The sequence below is a fragment of the Biomphalaria glabrata genome, chromosome 3 (assembly GCF_947242115.1).
Source record: "Biomphalaria glabrata chromosome 3, xgBioGlab47.1, whole genome shotgun sequence".
NCBI lineage: Eukaryota > Metazoa > Mollusca > Gastropoda > Planorbidae > Biomphalaria > Biomphalaria glabrata.
The window spans coordinates 27,709,520-27,729,359 of NC_074713.1; the positions used below are offsets into that span (position 1 = coordinate 27,709,520).

At 32.7% G+C, this 19,840-nt stretch overlaps 1 protein-coding gene across 2 annotated transcripts; it reads right to left on the bottom strand.

The window, feature by feature from the left end:
* Window positions 1-148: 148 nt before the first annotated feature.
* Window positions 149-19,679, bottom strand: LOC106069187 (uncharacterized). 2 transcript variants are annotated; one of them, XM_013228797.2, is made up of 17 exons: window positions 19,480-19,679; window positions 15,210-15,301; window positions 14,620-14,717; window positions 12,799-12,872; window positions 12,475-12,593; window positions 11,597-11,661; window positions 11,420-11,511; window positions 11,208-11,301; window positions 6,681-6,849; window positions 6,188-6,307; window positions 5,335-5,464; window positions 4,714-4,882; window positions 3,970-4,200; window positions 2,893-3,031; window positions 2,105-2,203; window positions 1,824-1,991; window positions 149-414 (listed from the first exon to the last, which is right to left on the bottom strand). In XM_013228797.2, exons 1-17 carry the CDS (start codon window positions 19,500-19,502, stop codon window positions 296-298), a joined length of 2,001 nt encoding a protein of 666 aa, XP_013084251.2. In that variant the 5' UTR covers window positions 19,503-19,679; the 3' UTR covers window positions 149-295. The 2 variants fall into 2 exon arrangements, with proteins under 2 accessions (XP_013084251.2, XP_013084250.2); XM_013228796.2 differs by having other exon boundaries at window positions 14,620-14,804.
* Window positions 19,680-19,840: the final 161 nt, after the last annotated feature.

Here is a 19,840-nt window from a genome sequence, read left to right on the forward strand (position 1 = left end):
TGCTGCGTCAATATTAGGAATTGAATGTCTTCCTTAAATTGCTAAAGTATTTCATTTTCTAAATTGCTTTACTATTTCCTTTTCTTTGAAAGCTTGATGCTGACTGAATACTGGACTAGAATAACAAGAAGAAAACTAAGACACCATGTCATTATTGCACTCTTTATTTCATTTGATTGGTTGCTTGACAAGTGTACTTCTGCATGATGTAACATAGTGGCCCAATGTTGAGAACATTGTCATATTTGTCTCCAGGCCACATCTTTAGTTATTCATTCTTTGATGTTTCTGGTGCCTACTGGCACCAAGCAAGAACTTGTTGTCGGTTGCTCAAACCTTCCACAGGAACTAAAGACAGTGTTAAAGGGTGAGAATTACAGGAGACTCCAAGATGTTCAAGGTTCAACTGAAAACCTAAAAAAAATAATTTTTTTTTAATTTAAATCTAAATTTTAAATACATTATGGCTGATGTAAAAATAATTACATTCAACAATTTTGACCATTTAAAAACAACATGCAAGTATGATGATAAAAGTCAAACTTTAAAACATGAGATTTTAATAAAACATTTAACTTTGGGCAAACTAAAGCCCACAGGCCAATCAAGCCTGCCAAATGAAAATACACTTAGACATTGAACCAAAGGGAAAAGTTTCTTCCTTGAGGCCTTGAATGAGAGATTGACCCTTTACAAAACAATTAAATCAAATAGATAATCATACAATAACATCAGTTAGGCCAGATTCACATTAAACCATATCTTTGCAACTATCCATTCATTGAATACATTAAAAGTCTCTTCTTTATGTATTGGCAGAGATAGGATTGTGGTAGTTGGTACTTCATAGTTTATGATATTTTGATATGTTCGGGGGCCAATTTTTAGTTTCTTTCCACACAAACTGTCTGAAACACAAAGTCTTTGGCACCTTGTTTTAGAACAGTAGAATATAGCCCATTTGTCATACATGTTTATCACTTATCCACAATAATAGACTGTTTCTATCATATAAGTTTTTACTTATCCAGAAACGTGACAACTTAGCAACAGATATTCCCTCAATACCTTTAGCAGTTACCAAAACTGGAATTTTATTGTATTAAGTGCCCTGCTAAAAATTCACTTTGCCAATCTACAGAAGAGTTCTAACCAGAGGTGCATCACCAAGGTCAATAAGTAGTAAACATTGACAGGTCTCAAGGTGTGCAAACCAACAAATGTGTGAAAGGAAGCACTGAGTTGTCATAGGATAGAGGGTACACCAAAACAAAAGTTGCACTCACTGGTGGGGATGATGCTGCGGGATAAATGGGAATAGATGAAGAGTTGCTCAAAGGTAAATTGGGATTTTGAAGTTTAGGATTTTTAGGGCCCACCTGAGTCCGCCCAACTCTAATGGGTACCTGACTTTAGTTGGAAAATATAAAGGCAGTTGGTCGTTGTGCTGGCCACATGACTTTACTTCAAAGTCTAAAGTAAAAAAAAAAGTAAAGCTCACGGTTAGCGAGGGTGTCATGTGGCCAGAACAAGGACCAACCACCTTTACTTTTCCCTAACTTATGTCAGGTACCCCATTCGAGCTGGATGGACTCCATTTCGCTCCATACTATAATCTTTTGAGGCACCCTTAAGATCCAAAAATGTTAAAATCCAAGTCTTCACCATGATTCAAACTCTGGATCTCTCTGCTCAGAAGCCAAGTGCTTTACCATTCAGCCACCATAACTTATGCTTTAAAAGTCAAACCATAGGAATAAATCATTTATTTAGAAACTAAAAGCTACTGTTTTCATTTCAGTTCTAATAAAGTTGGTACATACATTTGTAAAGTATCCCATAGTTGAACATTGTAGGTGAGAAAACAATTTTGACTAGTGGTGTCATGCCTGTGATGCCTCCTTTCTCCAATACTTTAAAGTATTCCAACAGCAATTCTTTGACCATCTGCATAGTGTCAATGTGGCTATAATCTTTTGGGGAGCCCAAATCTGTAGATGAAAAATTTTATAATAACCAAATGTATCTGTACATCTTTTCAATGGTTGTCTGTATAAACTTTCTTTCACTTATATAAGACAAGAGAAAAACAAAAAAAACTAACCCACTGATATGTGACAAGAAAACAAATCCACTTTTCCTCTGTAAAAAACAGCGCTTGAAGTGATTTTGTAATTATCAAACTGTTGTAGAATATTGATTTCTAAATATGAAGAAAGACAGGTAACAATTAAAATCTGTATAGTATAAGTAAAGTAGAATATTCTATCAAGTCTACCCCATGCTAGGATATAAGCTGTACACTATTTTTTGGGTGTTCAAGATTCAAAAAAGTCTTAGCCGCAGCTTTTTCACATCATTTTTGGGGTAAGTTCATTCTTGTCATTTATATGATAGCCTTTTTCTAACTAAAGACCGTTCTTATGTCCTTTAATATGGTAGCCTTTTTTCAACACAAGCTCATTCTTAAGTCATTTATTTGTTAGCCTTTTTTGCTCCATACTAATAATCCTACCCAACTAAGTGTCCCAAGATAATTGTATTATTGACATCATAAAACAAAGACAAGAAAGTGAACAGAGTGTCCAACAAGACACAATACAAGCTGCAAGGGACAGTTCTGGATGAAAAAGAAGGCAACAAAAAAGCTGTAATTTAATATTCTTTATGTTTGGCACTAATGAACTATTGCATCTGTTCCAGCAGTTCTCAATCTTTAGAAGCTATAGGAGAAATTATACATTTTTCAGGACAAGTTGTTTTAATATTACTTTCTGCACAATCTATGAATTGAGACTTTTGTTCACAAGGTAAGGTACAATGAAGGTGAGTCATTCCAATTGTAGACTTAGTTCTAAGATTGCTGTGATCATGTGTGCAATAGACAAATACCTGTGACATCCTCCTGCAAATCAATATTGGGCCAAGCGTAGGTATGCCACTCAACAAGAGCATTCTTGGGTAGTGCAGGAACAACACAATATTGAACACTAGGAGTCAGTTTGGGCTGTTCCATATTTATAGCAGATGACTGAGGAAACAGAATACATTTTATTTTAATCTTGATGCTGTTACTAATTGTTTAATGAAAATAATTACAAATATGTGGTGGCTACATTTTGAGCATTAAAAAATATATAATCCATTTCAACATTTTCAAATCAACTGAGATTGAAACCTTAAAATGAGGAAATAATCATAAAGTTATCCTGTAAATAAATGTATAATAGTCTGATTTTCAATAAATGTGAAATGTATTATAAACATTTTTGTTTTAAAGTAACTATATGAAATATATTTATTGCCATATTTATAGACATGGCATTTCTAAATATGTTTTATCTAAATTAATATTAATATTTATAATTATAGAATATCGAAAGAATGATTAATATTTATGGTTATTGCGTATCTAAGACAAGAATTTTATTTTTAACTCTAGCAAAGCAAAAGATTATTTTGTTTCTTTCATAGGATCACATCAAATAATCTTTTTTTTCCAAGCTCACTTTCATGGTAAGTTGTCTTTCAAAACAGGAACAACCAAAGAAGATTCAAAAGTAAAGTAGCAATTATACATAAAACACTGAACCATAATCTTCAAATACAAAAACAAAAATTAATAAAATACTCTGAAAGACACAAAGATAAAGGCACATTCCTCGTTCCTTTTGTTAGGACAAATTTGTACAAATGCTCCTTCTTCTCTAGTGCTATTAGAGCATGGAATAGATTGCCTGAGCAAGCCAGGAAAACCAATGACTTGGCAGAATTTAAATCATTGGTTAACATGCATGACTAGATGCATGAATCATAGGACATAATCATCATCTTTTTTAAAGTAACATCTATATTTTATAAGATAAGATAACTTATTTAATTTTTCATGCACATAACAAGTTCAAACCCAACCACAATTAAAATCCCATTGTACTCTATTTAAAACAACAAACAACTCAGTTGATTAACCTCCAGAGCTTTCTTCCACTCTTCTTCTGCATGCCTGACATGTTCCTGTTTAGTCAGATAACACATGACCAGCGGGCAGGACCAAAATGTACAGCCATCTTTCATTGCGGACATGACATTCTCTACATGCAGTAGCCCAACTGAACACTGAGAATTGATTCCACCATTAATGACTTCTAAGGTGGCGGGGACCAAAGGCACCATTCCAGCCAGATAAAGTTTATCTCCTGTCTGAAATCAAGATTGGATAACGAGTTGATTTAATTATGTAAATATTGTACACAAGTTCTCTTTAATGAAAGGCATAATACAGTATATTATTAGTAGAGGAACAATTTGTTCTTAAAATAATCTTGTGGTTTTTTGTTGTTTGTGTGTGTGTGTGTCTTTTGTGTGAGATGAAAGCTCATGGAATGAGATTCTATGAAGCAAAGCAACAGAGATAACTGACTGAATTCAAACCTCTCTAATGCACTAGAGGTCACAAACTTGAAGCTAATAAAGGTAATATAGTATTTTCAATCATATGTAATGGTGACAGGGCATGTTGAACTCTGAGGAAAGTTCAAATTGAAATGAGAGGGATAAGTTATAATCTGAATGTTATTTGTATTGATCTACATTAAAATAAAAAGTTAATTTTTTTAATTTAAATTAGTGTAAGCAATTGACTTGTGGTTGACAAAGAGATTTTTTTTTCTTCATTAATAGAAAATTGTATTTATAAATAGTATATAGACTAACCAATATAGCTTGACTGTAAGGGCCAATGTTTGCCGGTGCCCAATGGGACAATGACTGAACATGCATGACAACTCTGTCAGACAATTCCTCGTCTTTCTGCTGCTGTATCCTTCCCTGACAGTCCAGCTGTAGGGCTATATTACGAGGTAAGTTGGCTTGTATACACAGTCTGAGGGACACAAAGTTGTCAGTTCATCTAACACATAATCAAGTTTTATAATCAGGACATAGCTACTAAACTAAGTAGAATTAGACAGCTAAACATTAACTGTAAAAATGTGGTGGAGTTGATTAAGTTACCCAAACTCTGATTGAGTAACTACACAAAGAAAGATAAGTGGGGTACAGTAAACCTTTGATTGGATTATAAACCAGCTTTGATTACTTACACACAGCAATGATTCTCAATAAGACAAAATAGTTGTTGGTTACAAGTAGCCAGTTACAAGTAGCCAAAATTTCATGCTTAAACTAGCTCAATGAAATGGAATATTTTAGAGCAGACCATTACAATATTATAATTTCCAGTTTCATTCAAGGTACTTTAATTAGAAGAATGTTCTGCACAATAAGAATTTTATTTTGTATTCTGTGCAATTGTATCTTCACTCAAAGTCTTACCTGACAGGTGGGTTGGAAGAGAAAAATGTTTTATACACTTTGTTGATTTCTGCAAACTGGGTCATGTCCCCTACCAGCAAGGACATTGACACAATGTCACTAACCTTCAAATCTTTACTGTTTAGGCAATCTAATAGAGGAAGTAATCATTTTGTTTAGTTTCTCTTATGCTTTGTGTTTATAACCTAAGTAGTAAACATTCAGAAACAGACAAAACATAGTAAACAAATTAAAGTTTATACCAATATGAGTACAGGTACATAAAAATGTGAGAATTTTGACCAAAAAAAAAATTCTAACTAGAGATCTAGACCTATTTCTTTACTAAAACTACAAGTCCAGATCAGTAAAGTCAATAGAGTAGTAAAGAGATTATTTCTTCCACCATTAGTTAGCACACCAACTGTGGCATTTTACATTTCCCCTTTTGACACTTCTCATGTGACTAAAGATACTGATCCTTGATACACATCCACTGTCATGGGTTAGGTGGAGGATATTGAGTTTGTTTTCCTGACAAAAGTAGGTGGATCATGTTTATAGCTACTGCTCTGTACACAGGTTCCATAATCAGCAAAGTACTGTCTCACAAAATTTTCTGCAGCTGTGACACTGTGACCATTGTTTTGACTACCCTGTTATAGTGATGCCATTTTCAAGTATCACATCATTGGAAATAATGGAGCCAAGTTAAAAAATGATCAACTATTTCCAGGGATTGGCCATTAATGGTCTCGCAAAGTGCATTAGTTTTGGCCCTCAAAGACTTAGGCTACTGTGATATGCTTCTTACCAATCGATAAATAATGGACAGTCCAATAGTTCATTATAAAATAACTCGAGTTGAACTTACTTTTTAAAACAGACAATGCTTCCATGACTGCTACACTTATATCAATACCTTCAGAAAGAAAAGCTTTCACTCCAGAGACCACAAAATGTGTCCCGTCTGTGGAGGTCACAGGAGCATAATCTAGAATGAATCATACAAATAAAATTGAAAAAAAACAGCAAAAAATCCTTTTAAAACACTTTATTTTTACAAATAAATCATTGGAAAAGTAGGAACAACTGTTCTACAAAACAAAATTAAATAATGTTTAAAAATTATGTTAGCCTGAACGTTTTTATTTTACTTTAAAAAAACAACAACTTCAATCTCTTAAAAGAAGCCTTTTATGGGTCATATATATATACCACTGTTAAAAGAGATTTTTTAAACAAACTCCTCCTATTCTCTAACAAGATTTATCTGCAACATGCTTGCCACTTTGCTCAATAACTCTTAATTTAAACTGTCATTGCTTTAATATTTTAAAAAGTTCAATGACAAATATGTCACTAACCTGATGTGTGGAGCTCAGGTACACACATCACCATTCCCATCAACCCAGAGTCTCCTGCTCCATCCTGACTAACCTCTGCATCATCATTGGGCACATGCCGTGCTAGCCACTTCTCAGTTGTCATCATTGGCAGTTTCATTATTTTTTCTTTGAGAGATGTTGAGCTATCCTGCGTCAGAAAGATTCAGAAGTGTGAACAGTGCTGACTAAAACATCTTTAGCACATCTATATTACTCTAAAGCCTCATCAAGGAAAGTATCCCATCTCAAGCAGGATTTGGGCAAAGGATCATTAGATAAGTTTAATGCTGTAACAGAGATGCCTACATGTAAAAAGGGAAATGTGTATTCCCAGACCTGGAAATGTGTATTTTGAGGGACAAATGCGTATTTTCCTAAATATCAAGAAATATACACAGGAAAGACTAAAATTAAATCATTCACATAACATACATGAAAGGCAGCAATCCCAATGTTAACACAGCATAAAGTTATATAAGACATTTTGTACAGTTGTCAAAATATTTACACTTGTAGTCACACTTGTAGTCTTTGTCTAAGACTTTTCTAGACTATGTTAGAATGATTGCGTTCTTGTCACTTTGCAATGATCTTATGATCATAATGCCTCTTGTATACTTTACATTCCATAATAGCGCAACAGAAAATTCATTCAAAAGAATGGACATTTTTGTTACAAGTGAAATAAGACTTAAACCAGATGTAATGGTTTGCTTAGCTGGATCAGTGACATCTAGTTTTATAAAAGTAGTTTTGTTTATAGGCAATTTCTTTACAAGGTATCCAGACACTGGAAATATTGTATATCACTTAGATTTTCTTCTTCCAGACCTTTTTTTTGCAGAGTTAGCAATGAAAGCTTTGGCATCCTCTACAATCACTAATTACAAACATCTTATATTATAAAGTAGAATGTGAGGTGTATGTATGTATGTTACTTATAGACATCAAAACAGCTTGACCAATCTTGATAAAACTAGGCAGGAATGTTCCTTGGGTACTAACTTAGACCGTAGTGTATGTATTGTAGCCCTAAAACAAAGTTAAGACCCTCAAAAAAAAAAAAGTTGTCCGACTCTATTACAGCTATAGTATTTTATGGATCTAGGCCATGTCTACAATGTTGACATGAGAAAAGATAGAAAGGATTTAGACCTAGATCTAATTTTAAGAAATACACTTTGCGCAGATAGTTTTTTACTTTGACACATGAAAATACAAAAGAAGATCCATTGATTTCATTATATAACAAAATTAACCTTCAATTTGGTGTTTCAAAAGCATTTTTTACATTAATTAGTTCCTTATATCTGTGATTACAGATTTCCTGACGAACATTCTTTCATTAGACAATTCCGTAATGAATCGCGTACTAAATATTAATTCGTTTAATTGTTTACTTTATAATCCCATCCCTAGATCTAAAACTCTAATTCAACTCTAAGATGATAAAACTTCTCTTCGCACAGATAGTTTTATACTTTAACACATAAACATATTAATTAAAGTCCATTCATTTCATATTTTGATCAAATAAACATTCAAATTTGGTTTTCTAAAGCTACATTCATTTACGAAAGCTGCGAAGCCGAGTTGAGATAGGCCTAGATCTATATTCATTCATGAATCGCGTACTAAACATTATTTCGTTTAATTGTTCACTTTATAATCCCATTCATTTAACAAAGCTATCGCTCTTTTCGTTTTTAATAGATAAAAATGTATCGACTTCGGGTAAACCTATTTTCGCAAAACTAATTTTATTTTCGTAGCGAAAGAGAAATAACGTGAAAGGATCATTAGCTACGTTTAACATACATCTAAATCCAATCCACTAGATTATCCAAAAGCATTTTTTACATAAATTAGTTCCTGATATCTGTGACTACAGATTTCATGGCGAACATTATTTCATTAGACATTACCAAATGGTTACACATTAACACCTCTCTCTACTGAGTCTATTCCTAGGCCTAGGTCTAAAACTCTTATTGAACTCTAAGATGATAAAACTTCTTTTCGCAAAGATAGTTTTATGCTTTAACACATAAACATACTAATTATTGTCCATTCATTTCATATTTTAATCAAATTAACATTCAAATTTGTTTTTCTAAAGCATTTTTAATATATTCGTTCCCTGTTCGCTAAAGCTGCGTAGCCGTGTTGAGATAGGCCTATATTCATTCATGAAAAAAAGTTCACGCATGTGCAGCACAGAATGAACTCAATAGTCTATTAAAGCCAATTTTTAACTCTAGATTAGTGTAGATTTAGATCTATGTCTACCTCAAGATCTACTTTATACTTTATACACATGAACATACAAAATTTAGTCTATTCATCTCAAATTTTAATCAAATATATGTAGGCCTACAAGCAAATGTTTTAATTTAAAAAAAAAAATGAATTTAAGCCTATTAGCTATTCTGATTTGATAGCTTCATTCACACTATTTTTACATTGACACATTCGCTTTACTTATTACATTATTATTTCGTTTAATTGTTTACAAAACACTCTCAGTGACTATATCGACAGTAATGCGCAAATAAAGACCGGCGGGTCGCGGGTAACATATGTCTAGTTTTAAATATTTGTTTTTTAGGCAGATAATCCTAATTAGTCATTGAACTTGTTTCTAATATAAAAAAGCTTGGCTATTGAGTCTGCTTTAAGTGCCTCTGATTTCATTCTTTGAATTTAGGCCTTCATAAGTAATGGAACCTAGCTAGTCCCTAGTGATTATAACAGTAGCTACCGCAGAAGATACATTCTGCAAGTCAGGGAACATCAGTTTGATCCCCTTTATCTTGCTAAGAGAAAGATTAAGCTCAACCAATATTTCTTCTATGAAAACCTCTGCCCTTCTGACTTTCATCTAATAGAAAAATTGAATCCACCCAGGAAGAAAAACGTACAATTCGAAAAACGGCCAGCTCCTCTACCACCGAAGCAAAAGTGTCTCTCCAAAATAGGGCTCCACAGCCACATGAGGAAGTGTGCTCTGAGATGAACCATAGTCGTTCTACGACTGAAGGAGGCCAATGATGATGATTATCTAGAATAGATCTAGATCTGTAAGCAGCTTCATTAACAGTTTATTGGTTTTTAATTTGCATAGGGATATTTAAAGGTAGGCCTATTTTAACAATCCCACAGAATTGTAGGCTCTATCGCGAATGTGAAATACTATAGCTAGATCTAGACCTGTACAAAGTTAGCTGTTCTCAGCTTTTTGCCCCATTTTTTTATATTAGATTCCATAAATAAGAAATTGCTGGTTTTGAGTAGATTAGATCTAGTTACAGATATCTAGAGCCTTAAGTTACCTCTTCTACTAGAGTGACTAGACCTACGTCTAGCCAGTAGTTTAAATCTAAGTTTATTACACACCTGATCATATCTAGAACTAGAATGTAGACTAGAATTATATTTATATCTAGAATCTAGATCTATATCTAAATCTAGAAAAATCTAGATCTAGGTATATTTAGATAACACAATTAGATCTAGACCTCCATTCTAAATATAGATTTACGTACATTCTATTTTAGGTGACTGACATCGTAAAATATCTCTGGTTCTAGATCCAGTCTAGATGAATTAGAACTAATCAATCAATTAATTCCCAATTAGTTTGAAGACTTCATATAAACTGACATATCGTAAGGAACTCTGCTTTATTTAGATGAGTAAGATTTAGTAACCATTAAAACCTACGAGCGTCAGCACGCGCAAAAAAAAGTGATATTAACTCGAGGTAGATCTAATAGGAAAAGTCCATCCCAGGCATTGACGCACTGATCTATTATTCTATATATGATTAGCAAGAACTACTTGTTTGTTTTTTTGTTGTGTTTTTTAATTAATTTTTTTGTGTTGCTTTAGAAGGGGAAATGCATATTTTCAGATGATAAACCATACGTGTGTATTTTAGTGTCCATTTGCATACAAAATATGCAATAAGACGCAAGATGCGTACTTGTAGGCAACTCTGCTGTAATACAAATATTGAAGATTTTCAAAAGATTGTGAATGGATCAAACCAGTAGCAGAGCAGTAAAACTAGTTCAAAGATGTGATTGTTGATATAGCTGTGCAATAAGTAGAAGTCAAGTAATGTTTAAAAATGTTTCATAAATGAAGTATAAATAAGTTTGACAACTACATTGTAACTAATCTGCCACATTTTTAATGCTGCTATATTTGAACATGAGCCAGAGATATTTTAAGTATTATAACTACTTTTTTATATTTAAATCTGTACACAACTTGACTATAGAGCAAAGCAATGAAAAGAATTACATTATTTTTATCAATCTTTTTTTAAAAAGATCGAGCCTGATTAAGAATGCACACAATTTCAAACCAAAGATAAAGCATTTTCTACAGTGAAAAAAAAAAAGACATTGGCAAAGATATGTAACCACATAATCAGAAGTAATGCTTGCAAAAAAAAAAAAAAAAAAAAAAATATTTTTAGACAAAAAAACAAAAACTAACCCAGTCTTTATCTTTATGCTGGCAATCCAATAAATTGAGGTAACCAACTTGAGCAAAAGCATCATCAGAGTGGATGACTGTCTCTGTCTTATTGCTGTTAGTAGACAAGACAAGCGTTAGAAACTATGACTAAGTAACAAGATCATTATTTGAAACTTTATTTATGTAAAGGTATATTAAAAACACTCTTGAAAAGTAAAACAAGCACTTACATAACTATTTCCCTTTTAAATAATGGACAGTCATAAACAAAAGATTCATATTCACCACCCTCTCCACAAATGTTAAGTCCATACTTGCTGTTCTAAAAAAAAAAAGAGAATGATTTGATCTTGATACGGTCTAGAAATAAACATTAATTACACCAATGAAAGCCTATTGCTGCGTACCATTTCAATTAAATGTGGATAAATCTCATCCAGATCAAGACCTAAGTGATCCTTTGGATTCAAACCTGAGAGTACAAAAAGAAAAAAAATCTTAGAAAAACACAGAAAATATAAGAATATTATAACCTTCTTTTCTTTAGGTATAGAGCAGGGATGGGAAAATCTTTTCATCTCTGCCCTGGCAGTTGATTTTTAAATAAAAAAAATTTGATTCTTATTGTATCTGATAAATTACAGAATTTCCTTTAAAAGAGAAAATAATTATGTCCTAATTAAAATGATTACTGTTTTTAATGCCAATTTTGTAATGATTATATGTTTATGATTATGTTTACAATACAATGCAAACAATCATCACTTAAGTATATGATTCGCAACACTATGCACTTTAATGTGTTTATCTAGTTGAGTATGTTAATTAGAGGCTATATTTTTTATTAGAGGCTTAATCTTTATCTGCGTCTTTCTGAATATTTTATTAGTTTGTTTTTTTTGTTATGGTTTTAGTGTTTTAGGTATTATTGCTACTTTACACTACTTTACAGTCCTGAAGTGTCTCCAAGTTTAGTGATTTAATTAAGTGTTACTCTAGTCAGATGTAAATATTCATTTGTTATAAATCTCATAGCTCTATTTTGTGACTGTTCTAGTAAAAATGCACTATATAAATATATATATTTGTAAATTATGTGTGTGTATATTGATATGCTACAAAAAAAGATTTGGTGCATAAAAATGAGGATATTTTGGTTTAAGTTTTCTAGCTTAGCAACAATGGCATGAATATAAAAATACAAACTAGATATTGAGATGAAATAAAGTTAGCTGATAGAAACATTGTTTAAATCATTAATAATATTTAAAAAAAACAGAAGTACCCATGGCAGCCACTTTAATGATTTTGGCTTTAATACCACATGCTATCATCTCTTCAAGCAGTTCTTTCTGATTTCGTCTCCAAAGGAAAGCTAATACTGTCAGACCAAGACGTTCACACCTTAGAGAGTAAGAAAAAAAATATCTAGTAACCAAAGATATAGAAACAAAATCATTGGAGTTTTAAGAAACATATATATATTTTTAGTTTAACTAGCTTTAAATGATATAATTAATCATGCTGCAATCTATATACACTAAAGAATATATAACATAAAGACATACATATATATAAATATGAATAACTAGAAAGCGATTTTCATTACACATGTTCCACTCTTATTCTTTGATAATCTGACAAGATGGCACCAACAGAGACAGCCTCCACTTGTTTCTCTTCCTGGAATCAAGATTTTTCAAATATATTTACACTTTAACACTGCTATATAAACAAAGCAGATTATTATTGTCAGAAGTTAAGGAAACTAATTCTAAAGCATTCTGATGCATCATGCAATCATTTTTACAAACAAATATAGGAATGTAGACTGATGCAGAATTTATAGAGATGTAATTTTTGTTTAAAGTGACATTTTTATCACTATGTATTTAATCATGCATTATATAATAATATAATCATTATAAGTAAATACAGCTTTTAGCTTTTGGAATCTATATGGCAGATGATGTAAAGACCAACCACCTTTTATTTCCCAGGTACCCATTAGAGTTGTGTGGACTCGGGCAATCCATTAAGTCCAGAAATCCAAAATCTCAGTCTTCACCAAGATTCGAAACCGAGACCCCTTAATTTGGATGAGGCCAACAGACAAATGACACTCTTGTTACTTAATAAATTACAGCTCACAAAAATAAAAATAACTCTAATTTGCATTAGATAATGTTTTGTAAGTAGGTCTTACAATGAAACATTCTTTATTACAATATTTCTACTAAATTCAATTTGTAACTTTTGGAAAATTTTAAAAACCTGAGTGGTGGACACTGATCTAAAAAAAATGTTCCATTGTTTTTTAATCTAAGATTCGAATTAGTTATTAGGAGAAAAACAATTGCTCTATAAGTTGCATATAGTCTTTTTAGCGGTCCCTGAAAGGGGAAAAGACGCTATTAGTTTTGTGTGAAATGTCTGTCCATCCGTCCCGTTTAGATCTCATAAACTAGAAAAAGATATTGAAAATCCGACATCACAATATTTTAGACCATTCAAAGTTCTGATGCAACGGTTAAATTTTTTTTTCTTAAAGCGAAAAATCTAATTTTTAAAATCAGTTATGCAAGCAGTTTTTTAAAGAGAAAAAGCTAATTAGTATGCATTATAAGTTAGACCTAAATTAAAACGAATAGTAATCTTGTAAACGTCATTTTCCTGAACTATTTTTTTTAATGCGGAAATGTTTTTTTTTTACTTTTTTAATTTTAGGATTCGATTAAGAGATTGACCCTTTTCAAAGCAATTAGATCAATTATAAGACATCAGATTGGCCAGGGGAGGCATGGTGGGTGAGCGGTAAAGCGCTTGGCTTCCAAACCGGGGGTCCCGGGTTCGAATCCTGGTGCAAACTGGGATTATCAACTTCGGAATCTTTGGGCGCCTCTGAGTCCACTCAGCTCTAATGGGTACCTGACATTAGTTGGGGAAAAGTAAAGGCGGTTGGTCGTTGTGCTGGCTACATGACACCCTCGTTAACCTTATGCCACAAAATCAGATGAACTTTACATCATCTGCCCTATAGACCACAAGGTCTATAAGGGGAACTAGTTAAGCCAGGTTCACTCACATCTAACTTTACATTCACTTTCACCTATCCTTTGATCTGCTGGACCGTTGGGGCACTACACAGGATCTGTTAACCTTCTTTCTCCATTCTTATCTCTCATTTGTCTTTGATATAATTTCATTCGGATGTTCTTTCTGAAAATATTGAAGCCTGCCTGGGTGGACCACTTCTAGGGCCCGATTTTAAGTTTGTGTTTCCGCACAAGCTGTCTTTTGTAACCTTGTTAATGTTTTTCTTGTTTTAATAAATATGTTTGTTTTTTTTAAATAATGTAGAAAAAAAATAGCTACATAAAATATCTGATTCTTTTTTTTGACCTCAGTATGCACAGGACAAAGTGCTTACTTTAATGGTTTGGAGCAGCTGAAATAGGTCTTCCACCTCATCCTCCGCACTGGGCTGGTAACTTCTGCCGGTGCACACACTTGAGCCCTTGATGATGCCTGAAAACAGTTGCAAGTCCATAGCCTCAGCATACAGATCAACTGCCATGTGTCCAACTGTTTGATACATGTAACTATCTATCTCATCTACAGAAATGGAAGTGAAAATGTTGGAGACAGAGCATTGGTGTGATTGCAAGAAGTTTTTCTATAATATATCACAGTGGTTCTTATTCCTTAAAAAAAAAAGGCCACATGTTATATAATATAAACTACTCTCAGCTACTATCTTAGACCCATTTAGTCAATTGTAAAGAGTCATTGCAAAGAAAAAGAGCTCTTGATTTATATTAAATAATGGTAATGTTTATAAATAGATTTATAACAAGGTTAAAATTTTATCTAACAATGATGGGGTGAATGGTAGCTTACTGCGCCGCTAACTTAAAAAGTTGTATTTACAAATTATAACTTAATTTTAAGTATGCGTTTCAAATCAATTCAATACTTAAATTATTAATTATTATACAGTAACATTAACTTTAAAATCACCTTTATTCTCAGGTCGAAGGTTTGCAAGAGCCACTATTTCATGACCTTCTGCTATGCAACACATGATGTTGTAGCAGCTGTCCTTGCCACCACTATTAAAAGAAAATAACATTATTTTTGAAATCAAGATAAAAAGAACAAAATGAGCATTTTTTTCCTGTTCATATATATATTTTAACCAAACACAAGTATGGGTCAGACATAGGCTTTAACAGAATTGTAAGAGCAGACATTAACCACTAGAGCAAAATAAGACTGTCAGTATCACATTCACAATTGACAGATTACATGAATCATAAGGTATGTTGATTTCAGGAGAATGGTATGTGCCATATCAAGAAATGATTTATAAACACGTTTAGCCAATTAGTTATAATTCCAAATAATTATAGGAAAGCAACACTTCAATAAATTCTCACTCTCCATCAGGATTCACTTCATGCTGCAGATTGTCTGACACATCTCTTAACAATGCCCCTTAAAAAAAGGGAATAAAGTATGCAAAATATATACTCAAAATATACAGCAGCCTACCAAAAAAAAAAAGCTGTGAATCGTGTGAATGAATATTTTGTAAACCTATTTTAGGTGATGAACCAATTAATGGTGAACCATTTGTAGGGGGAATTATTTTTTGTGAACAAAGTGTTGTCATGAAATCCTTATTTTATTAATTAAACTCATTTAAGTGCTAGTCTGTAGGCCTAAAGTGTTAGTGTACATTTGTTAGCCTTTTTTTTTTATTATTACACTACAGACAAGTGACAGTGTGACCAACTCATCTCTTGTGACAGATGCTTGCTTAGTAAGCCTAGTTTCTAGAGTACAAACATAGCTAGAGTAATTTACAGGCCAAGATCTAGTCTAGATTTAACATCTAAATATTTTAGTGCTAGATCTAGATATATTGAATATAGATTCTAGATTGAGTTTAATTTGAGGTGGCTATCTAGATCCAAGTTCCAGAGTCACTGACCGTGACTATCAGTATCACATTCACAGTGAGTTAGTGCTTCACCATTTATGATGCTAATTATTAAAATGAGAATAGATGGTGGATCTATGTCTGTAGATCTATGTGAGTATGTCAAACTATACTTAGTCTAAGTTAAGTGTACTAAACAATAATAATACTTATACATGTGTGTCTTGATACTACTACACTACTGTAGTAGACTGTAACTTTAAGTGTAAGATATAGGTCGAGTAGAAATTAGAACAAATTCATACAAGAGCTTCTTCTTCCCTAGTTACTAATGCCATGGAATGTTGCCTGAATCAGCCATGAAAACCTATATCTATCAATTTATGAATTAACAGTCTAGTGTCTAGTCAACTCTGACACTTCACAAGACTAGAGTCTAGTAGACCAAGTAACTAATTGACAAATGCTATAATCAAGTATAATCTGGATCTAGTCAATACTTGAATATTTCAATGACAATAATAGTAGATATAACTATGATGAGTATATAGTAGTTTAGTAGTTTAGATAAGATATCTGACTAGTAGAGTAGGTAATTTATATTCACTTACTATGTAGACTCTAAATAGAAAAGTATCTATATAGAAGAGGGTAGACCTATTCTATCACTTGATTCACTATACTACCATTTTCTCAATTAACTCAGTACTAGTGTCAGTAGACTGAGGTGTATAAATAAACTTTAGTAACTTAATGGTAGGCCCCTATAAAATTATAATTTGTCTATATATTTATATATAAATATATAATATTCTAGATCTACAAGACTATTTAGATTCCCCAACTAGATCTATTAGGCTACTAAAAGACTCTATAAAGTAAAAAAAATTCCACTTTCAGACCTTGTGGTCTATAGGGCAGATGATGTAAAGGTCATCTATTTCTATGGCATACAGTTAATGAGGGTGTCATGTGGCCAGCACAACAACCAACTGCCTTTACTTTTCCCCAACTAATGTCAGGTACCCATCAGAGATGGGTGGACTGAGAGGCACCCAAAAATTCCGAAATTAAAAATCCCAGTCTTCACCAGGATTTGAACCCAGGACCCTTGGTTTGGAAGCCAAGCACTTTACAGCTGAGCCGTCTACGAAATCTATTATCTAGATTAAAATTTCTAGATCTAGTTACAAGTTTTTAAAATTTAGATCCTGAATAAGTTTAGTCAAGTCAGATTTCTTACTTGCTATTCATAATCATGATGACCATAACTTCTGATAAGTAGTCAGTTATGAGTTCTAGTCATCATCAATAACTTGAATAAAATAAGTAGACTATATTTCTATTTCTCTAAAAGTATAGTATAAGTGTTACTGTTAGTAGTGTTAGTGACTTAGTCTGTTAGCACATTCACATGTTAGTGTAGTGACTTAATTAGATTAGTGATAGTTCCAGATCTAGATATATAATATGATGAAATTATACTGTAACTATAATTTTAATAGACTAGACTAGATCTAAATTTATAATTTTAAAAAATTTATAATCTATATAATTATTATAATCTAGATCTTCAGTGATTACACTACTACTAGACAATATGAATATAGCTACTATTCTAGATCTAGTCAGAATAGTGACTAGTCTGCACTAGTCACTAGCTAGAGCTAGAGCAGCCTAGGCTAGGGTCACTACTATAGTACTAGACTCTAATTAATACTAAAAAACTAATCTAGTCCTAGACTAGATCTAGAATTAGATCTCTAGAGCAGGGGTGGGCAAATTACGGCCCGCGGGCCACATGCGGCCCGCCGAGGTGTTTTATGCGGCCCACTGACACCTACAGAAATCAGGTGTGCCCACAGTATATAGATAAAAAAATGTAAATATTTTAAAAAAATATCTATATAAATTATTGAACTGTCTCATTAGTTTTTAGTAAACGAAGAATATGCTTATTGGCTATACACCAATTTCAATAAAATCAATTTAAGACACAATGTCTGAGTGTTGGGTAGGCTTGAAACAAGATAGCAAGTGTAACAACTTATGGAGCTCGATCTTTGACTGAGAACCATAAACTTGAAACAGGAAAGTTTGCACAAAGCTGCATATAATTTGAATATTAATACATACTTATGTTGAAAAGTAATGGAATTTACAAGAGCTAGGGGAGTTAACCAAGGGCAGCTTTGATTTATGAATTGCAATTGATTGTTTACATATGAAATGTAAACGCATGTTAAATCTTTTCAAACAAGGTTTTCACTTTTCTACAGGCAACCAAAAAAAAAAATTTTTTTTTGTCATTTTCCTTTGCTGAAAGGTGAAACTATCTTTAGTGAAATGATTAAAAGTGCAACACTTATTAAGACAAGCCGATTCAGCTCCAGAGGACATAACTCAAAGCAAAGAGAAGTTCCAGTCAGCACTACCACGGGAGCTTTATGGGTGCCAGAAGCTGTATTTCCACACTTAAAAAAACTTTGCTGCTGTTCACACTATTTGGGTACACATACATCAGTTCTTCTTCTTCGTTCTCATTTTACATGTTGAATGGTTCAAATCAGTAATCCTATATCTGAGATGAACCGCGTAGTGGTTTCCAGATCAGGCAGTTCTCCTAATAGTCTTTGGAGAGTCTTGTTTGGGTCCCTTGATTTAGTATGCACCATTGAAGGACATGGTCAGCATTCTCTGGTGATGCTCCACAAGGGCAGGCTTCGCTCGTCCCGACATTTAACTTACGGAACATAAATTGTGTCATTCAGTGAGCAAGCATTTTTTGTGGAAACTAAACAAGTATAATCACTGGACAATGTTGGCTGACTGTAATTTGACAGCAGTCACACACAGAGGTAACAACTAGTAAGATAGTTTCACAGTTAAGAAACATTATGCTCGAGTGTAAGAAGTAAAATACTGCATATTAAGTACAACTGTATATTTGTGGGGATATTGTGATATAAAAAGACAATAGCAATTAAAAAAAAATCGTAATACAGTGCATATATGAATTAAAAGACATTCTACACAGCAAGCTTATCTTTCTAAGATATATATATGATATATGCGGCCCGCCATGCCCCAACTTTTTTTTAATGCGGCCCTCGGTACAAAAATGTTGCCCACCCCTGCTCTAGAGTCACTAGAGACTATTTCTAGACTAGACTTAGATCTACATCTAGATTATTCTATCTAGATCTAGACAACCTAGTACTAGACTCTATACTACTCTTCTTAGACTTAGTAACACTAGAATAGTCTAGATAAACTTTAAACTTAGTAAAAGTAAAAGTAAAACTAATAAACTTAGTTTAATCAAGTCGGTCACAAGTGGTTTACCTTATCAGAGCAACGGTCCTCATTGTGTTTTAATTAATTTATCGCAAAACTGCACAGACTTTAGAAATCTAGACTAGATTTCTATAACTAGAGGTCTAGATCTAATTAAATATAAATAATCTATCATTTTATCAGTTATCAGAGTGCCTCATGTGGCTCAAGTCATGTTACACAGCAACTACAATTTTTTTAAAGTTTAGTGCCGCCTGTGATTCCGAGATAATTCAAAATTCAATATAGACCGATTTTATTTTTTCTTTAATAGTGAAAAATGTTTTTACACTTATTTACCAAATAAATAAAAGTAAAATATAGTTCAAAATATTTTTTTTCACACCAGATAAATGTCTTCTTAATAATA